At 31.0% G+C, this 7445-nt stretch overlaps 1 protein-coding gene across 1 annotated transcript; it reads left to right on the top strand.

Moving 5' to 3' along the window:
- Positions 1-2592: 2592 nt before the first annotated feature.
- LOC114398297 lies at positions 2593-4712 on the top strand. The gene is made up of 2 exons (XM_028360480.1): positions 2593-3276; positions 4364-4712. Exons 1-2 carry the CDS (start codon positions 2694-2696, stop codon positions 4561-4563), a joined length of 783 nt encoding a protein of 260 aa, XP_028216281.1. The 5' UTR covers positions 2593-2693; the 3' UTR covers positions 4564-4712.
- Positions 4713-7445: the final 2733 nt, after the last annotated feature.

Below are 7445 nucleotides of genomic sequence, written 5' to 3'. Positions count from 1 at the left end.
ATTCACTGTCCAAGTGCAACCCAGAAACTCAAGTAAGAAAATAAAAAGATGAAAATTCCACCAAATTCCAATGCCAAAAAACAACAACCCACCACCTAACAAAACGAAAGAAGATGTTGACCCTCAACTCAACGGCTGAACTAATTAATGCTTTTATACATGCAGGAAACATGCCTTTCAGTATTATTCTTATTCCCTAAAACTTCAATCATATGTATAATGTGTACAACGTTTTCTTCTGTCACGTATACATCTTATACTTCTAGGAAACATAAAACTGGAATCTTTGGATATGTTTGAGTTTGACAAGGAATATTGGAGGCTTCAACCCTTGATGGGTTTTTGCCATTTGCACTGATATGGTTAAGCCACAGCTTAACTATGTCAAAGTATGCAATGGACGTTACCTATTTGGACTCACGGGAAGATAATGCAAGCACAGCAGCAGCAATATTCAGACGTGACTTGAGTTTGGACAAATTGGGCATTGGGAAAAGGGATATTCCTTGTGTGGATCATGATTCCACCAGAGTTAAAAAATAATTAAATAAACCGTTCACATTTAATTTCACACCCCTTTGTACTGTAACTTCAATTTTAATTTTTTTAAATTTCATAAACGTATAACAACAACAACAAAACGTGTATAATTTTTTTATGGATATTTAATAAATAGTAAACCTTCAAAGTATCAGCTTGATGACTTTATCTATGATAACACTGTGCTTCATGAAAATACCAACTTGGACTCATTCATCAGCATAAGTGCATACTATACTAGTGGCGACTCCAATAAAATGTAGGCCATTCCCATGAGTGACATGACACTGCGTGTTCAGTAATGAATTTGAGGAGAAAGAAATTAATGTAATTTTTATGTTCAAACTCTGCTAGCTCTGAAGTTTGAACATTAAGTGAAGGGTGAAGATTTGACGAAAGCGATAAGAGAGCCTATGAATAGTTGGCAAATAAATCATCCAATTACAGAAGCTTTATCACTAGTTGAAATTGTGAAGAAGGAATAACATATGCTGCTATCATTTTAGTGTCAGCAGAAGAGAAGAGAAGTAAGGTTTGTACACGGACATGGTTTTCCAAAAAGGTTTCTTTATATTTAGGCATGAAAAATCTAGGAAGACAAACTTTTATTTTTCCTACATGTTTCCTCTAAATCATGTTGAGGTAACGTCAAACACCCCAAGTAAGGATTCCAAATTTATTCACTGCGTTGGTGTTGTGAGAGATTAATTTCTAATGTGTGAATCATACTCTTTATTTATGTAATTTTTAATAAATTTTAACAAGAGAAATGCTAATTAAAGACACAACTGATCTCATGTATTTTTTTAGATATATTCTCTTTAATTGGTTAAAATTTATTTAAAATTTTAAAAGTTTGTGAGTCACATACACATCTTATTTAATAATTATGTTTCCTAATTATATAGTTTTTAATAATTTTTTACTAATAAAAAAATGTGTACAAAAAATGTGTATTTGCAAGCACTCCTATTTAAACAAATAGTTAAAAAAAGTGTGTTGTTAGTAATTTCTTTTAAACATTAAATATATGATACAATATTCGATATTGTATGTAATTATTTTCATCTCTTATTTATTTTTTATTTTCATATACATCTCAAAAATATTTTTCAAATTTTCTGTACTAATAATGCATAAGGAGTGTCAATATATATTTCAAAAATAAAGGGAACTAATGTAGAAGTACATAAAAAATAGATTTTTTTGTAATTTTACAAAATTTTAGGAGTAGTTAATGCAATTTACTTTAAGTTACATGTGGAGTTTTTTATTTTCTTATAAATATCTTGTTTAGAAAATGTAAAAGAAAAATATTCAACTTAATTTAATTATATAACATAATTATTTAAATTAAAGAGTTGAATGGTTATATAGTATGAGTGTAAAGCTTCTTAGGTGTGACATAAAATAGTCAGGATAAGATTTGATTGGTTGGTAATACAAATTTAATTATATTTTTTTATTTCTCTCATTATTTCACTTCTCATATATGATCCAAACAAACAAATAATAAAGATTTAAGACAAGCTTGAAAGATGATCTGTTTTAAGAAATTTGGAAGGTGATTATTAAGAAGGAAAAATATTTTATTCAGATTAATTTTATTTTCACTGAGAAAGAAAAAAGGGTTATGTGTGTAAAAAGTTTTACACGATTAAGATATCATTATTATAATCATAAGTGAGTTTGTTAATTTTTAAAAAATAATTATTTTATGATAATTTAAATGATGATTTATAATTGAAAGAGAAAGTAAATTTATTTTACACATATGTATGAACATCAAACTCATAAATTACATAGTGATTTACTAATAAAAATTAGTAAATACATTATACACAAGTTAGGTTATGTTTGATTATGTTTGATTTGTTGGTGAAAGAGTATCAAAGTCAATTTAAAAATAAATAAATTTAATATAATGTTTAATTTTTACTTAAAAGTATGTTTGAGGCTAGAATTTAGCCTAAAAATTATTAGAATACTTTTGCCCAAAAGTTTAAGAGAAATAACTATTTAAATGCTTTTGCAAACTTGGTTTTACAGATTGCAAGTCAAAGGTGCACTTACTAGTTCAATAGTCCACTCCTGTTGTCTATTGCATTGAGTTGAAATCACTCTTCAACTTACAAAACTCTGTTCTTTCCTCCATGAATTCAATTTCTTTAGGTACCTTCGTCTTCACTCCCCCTCCAGCATGCAAGTTCCGCCCCCTTCTTCAAACCAAACACCAACCCATCTTCCACAGCCTCTGCAGCAGTGGTCTCACTCTCTCCCGAATTTCTCTGACCCAAAAACCCACTTTTCTACGAGCCACGGACTCAAACACCGACGCCCCCATTTCCCTCCCCGAGGGCGCGTCCTTCGTTTCCATCCCAGAAATCATCGAGAAGGACTGGTCCGTGCTCGATTGCGCCGAACACCGAAACATTGACCGCATTATAGCTTCCGGCAACGTCGGACAGAATTCGAGGGTTTTGGTCTCAACTGGGTCCGAAGACTTTGTTGATACCTTAGTGGGTTTAACTCCCTCTGTGTTTGTTGTTCATGACTCGCTTCTCACGCTGGCTTGTATCAAAGAAAAATATGACAGGGTCAAGTGTTGGCAAGGGGAGATTATTTATGTTCCGGAAAAGTGGGCTCCTTTTGATGCTGTGTTTCTTTATTTTCTACCTGCGTTGGCCTTCAAACTTGACCAAATTTTGGGCTCTTTGGCTGGGAAATGTGCAACGGGTGAGTTTTCTCTTCACTTTCAAGAACTTTGTAATTGCTAATTAGTTATTATTTCATGTGTTATTGTCTGGTTTATTGCGTGTTGTATGGTAGGAAACCCAACAAAGATGCTTCGGTTGTTTACGGTTTGAGAGATAGTACTCTACTCCTTGCCACATCACTTTAAAAACACTCTTATTATTTGGTGAAATTTATTAAAAATCACAAATTTGTGTGGGTTTTAAATCCCAATTTGGATGGGTTTCTCAATAAGCATCTATATGGGAAGAGAATAACTAGGTAAAAGAAATTAAGCTTAGTTAAAATTAGCTTATACAAATATTAATATCAGCTTCTAGAGAAGTTAAATGAGAGAACTTCTATAAATTAACTTATATATAAGCTAATTTTAACTTATGGAAGAAGCGTAATTCATTTTACCTTCTTATTTTCTTCTCCTGTATAAAAAGTTATGGAGAAGGAGTGTATTAGAACTCTGTAGTTAGGCCCTGTTTAGATAAACTCCTTATTTAATGAGACTACACTCATAGTCAATTTTTAAGTTTTCAGTGAATTTTAACTAATAATAGAAATTGTAGTAGAAGCAGTGTGTTAGATAGTGTTCGCCAGCACTCCTATAGTTTTATATTGTATATGTGAACTTCATTCATTATGAGCAGTCATTCTATTTAGTCCTGAGACACTAACAAGACACATGTTGTGTCTCAAGTTTGCCTTTCATGAAGCATTGAGTAATTTTTTCTTGTAACTGTTTTCATGAAGATTTGAGTAATTTTGCATCTCAGCAGTAAAGACAAGAAATTGCTTCAAAAGAAACACTCCTGAAACGCTGGACTTTTTACACCTATCTTACTCAGCTATTGATTTGTATATGGCTATGTTTTAATTACATGATAATTTATAAGTGTGTCATTTTTTTTATTTTACAAGTTGTGTATACTTGACTGTATTGCACAGTAAACTTGATGGATTTTCTTAGTGCTCCATGTTATTTTTCTTGTTCTTTGCTCAATATTCTTGCCTTGTGAAGTTTAGGCCAGTGCTCCCAAGTTGTTTTCTTGCATTTAATTTTGGATTTGACCTGTAGGTGGAAGGGTGATTATCAGTCATCCCAAAGGGAGAGAAGTATTAGAACAGCAACGAAAACAGTACCCAGATGTTGTAGTTTCTGACCTACCTGATAAAACATATTTACAAAGTGTTGCAGCTGCCCATTCTTTTGATGTGGCTGAATTTGTGGATGAACCTGGCCTTTATTTAGCCATTTTGATCTGCTCAAGGGCTTAAAAACTAGAGTGTATACATTTGAATACACAATTTGATTGAACTTTTTATATGGTGTTTTCTTTTTTTGACTGTTAGCTTGAATTTTGGGATGGAAAATTATAGAATAATTTGATTGATATGTGAGCCTTCCCCTCACTTGGCTTCTGGAATGTTTTTTGTGTCAAAATCAAATTCCTCCATCTCTTAAAATGCCTCACTTCCAATATTTCATTAGTTTCACAAGCTCAACCAAGACCACCTTTCTCCATTCAATCCAAATCAAACCAAAGTTTCATTGTCAAGTGTCACAATCACCAATGACAAAGACCAAACATCAGAAGTTGCTGGCTCTACTATCAACATTCACCAAGATGTGGTGGCTTGCTAGACCTTGGGTAGGGTTGCAATACTAATGAGGTCAACTAGTTCTAGTGGTTGAAGGCTAGATGATGCAGAGACTGGTTTTGTGTTATAGTTTTTTCTAGTAATCTAGTTTGACAGTAGATCAAGTCTTGTGGTTTGATTTGGGGCTCTGAAGATGGTGGGTGTCTAATGAGCTTTCTTGTATTAGAGAATGATGGTTCTAATTTTATGGTTGGGATGGTGCTAAGGTTCTCAATTCTATTTCTAGCTTGATAAGTGGTTCACAGTGAAGCCAAATGAGATGGTGTTGCTTTGCCTATTTCTGGGAAATATGCTTCAGAGGTGAGGTGTGAATGCTGCATCTAGGTGTGGTCAATTACAGATACCCTTGAAGATGCAATTCAGTGCCGCAGCCAATGCCACTTATGCTTGCTTCCGTTGTGAATAAAAACATGAATGCGAGTTTATATTTTTTCTTCTTTTGGTATAGCTGTGAACAAAATGTGTTTAAGACCTTTTCTGTGAGGAACTCTTTGGATGACAATCTATCTGGCTTGGGGAGGACCGTGGTTTCCAGTTTTTTTTCTAGTTTTTGTGTGACTCTTGGAGTATAGTTTTAGGATGAATTGTGTTTTAGTTGAGGTTTTGATGGAAGGAAATGTAGTGGTGAGTTTGTTTGATTATGAACTTTTTTATGGGTTTATTTGCAAGTGAGCCTGAGGCTTGTGGAGATTATAAGTTAAATTGACGAGGTGGTTAGGCTTAGAGAGATGGAAACTTGAAATTGATGAGATCATTAAGCTAGAGATGTGATGGAGAACTTGAAATTGATGAGGTCATTAGGCGTAGGCTTATTGAAAAACTGAAAAGGCCAATTTGGGAAGATGAATCAAGGGAAGAATAAGGAAATGTTAGAACATGGAAGAAGTGTTAACAGATTTTAGGTTTAAATACAAATTTTTTAATTTTTCCCCCAAATAATACAAAAACAATAAATATTTATCCAAATAATACAACCTATAAAATATTTACTCCAATGATACAAAATATTGTTCTCGTTACTAAATCAATTTATGGAAAATCGATTTCTTAACGTGAAAAGTATTTTATATCATTGGATTAAATATTTTTTGGGTTGTATTATTTAGGTAAATATTTATTTTTTTTATTATTGGGGTAAAAAAATCTATTTTTTCGTCCTTGTAATTTAGTGTTTTTTATTTTATTTTCATCCCTCTGAAAAAAATATTTTAGTCCATGCAAAATGTTTTTACTCTGTTTGTTGTCTTTAGAACACTTTAAATAGTATTTTTTTTCATTGTTCAAGGTAGTATCTAAAGTGTTTTAAGAAAAAAAAAATTATAAAGACTAAAACAAAACAAAAAAGTAAAAATAAAAATTTACAAAGATGAAAATAAAAAATTATAAAAATTAAAAAATATATTTAAGCCTAGAGTTTATACTTCCCTCCAAAACATCGTTTTCGTAATAGGGGGAGGTAATTTAGAACCAACTAGAAAATATAATTAAACATAAAAAGTGGAAAATATAATTTAAGTTACGAAATTTTATTTTGCATTATTAATTTAGCATGCCATGTTTTCACCAATAATAATAATAATAATAACATGCCATGTATTCTGTTGGGTTTATCCTAGACACATGCACGAGTGATGAGGAACTTGAGTAATTTTCATGAGGTCGAGTTTTCATGTTACTGTCATTAAAAAAGAAAAGAAACTTAACCAGTGAGTGTGGCTGACATTTGTAATTTGTTAAAACCTCGAATGTAATTTTAATTGCTGAAAAGCTAGTGTGTCAATCACTCATGAATTTGGAAGTTTATTCAAATTATTCGTATAAAATTGGGGATGAGATTTCAATCAAAGCGATCATTTAAGTGTTTCAATAATAGAAATTAATCAATCGTTGTATATTTCATACTTCATACCCATGAAAAAAAAAGTATTATATAATTTGAGAATTAGGAGTGTTCATATATGAGATCAGGGGAAAGTATTGTCTCCAATGACATTTTCACTAAATAAGATCCTAACTTTTAAATATTTTTTTACCAAAATATATTTTATTATAAAGTAAAAGTTTTAGGAAATCAATGGTGGGACTATTCCACTTGATAGGCTAATGGTTTTTTTTTCCACACGAGAGGATCATTTTTGGTTGGATTACTTTTGAAGGAAAAATTTAATCACTTTGATTTTCTTAATTATTTATTTAATCAATTTGGTTTAAAATTTGAATTCAATTCAATTCCAAACAGTGTAGATTATATTGATTTTCACTCTCTGGTCTTAGTCTTTTTTTCTTAGAAAAATATTAAATAAATAATAAAATATACAATAAATATAATGAAAAAATAATTTAAAATATCAAATATCTTATCTAAGTTGTTATATAACAAATAGTATAACCCTTCAATATACAGTGCTGAGAATAAATTTATACAATTTAATAATTATATTTATATATTTTTAGTCAAATAGTTACTAATATATAAGAAATAAAAACGTAAACATAAG

The sequence above is a fragment of the Glycine soja genome, chromosome 19 (genome assembly GCF_004193775.1).
Source record: "Glycine soja cultivar W05 chromosome 19, ASM419377v2, whole genome shotgun sequence".
Lineage (NCBI taxonomy): Eukaryota > Viridiplantae > Streptophyta > Magnoliopsida > Fabales > Fabaceae > Glycine > Glycine soja.
The sequence above is the reverse complement of the archived record's forward strand: the minus strand, read 5'-3'. Positions and strand labels throughout refer to the sequence as shown.

What these genes read in the sequence shown, in the direction of transcription:
- LOC114398297 (XM_028360480.1), top strand. Translation starts at nt 2,694, where the DNA reads ATGAATTCAATTTCTTTAGGTACCTTCGTCTTCACTCCCCCTCCAGCA. An exon ending in GGCTGGGAAATGTGCAACGG is followed by an intron (nt 3,277 to 4,363) that starts GTGAGTTTTCTC and finishes TTTGACCTGTAG; the next exon opens with GTGGAAGGGTGATTATCAGT.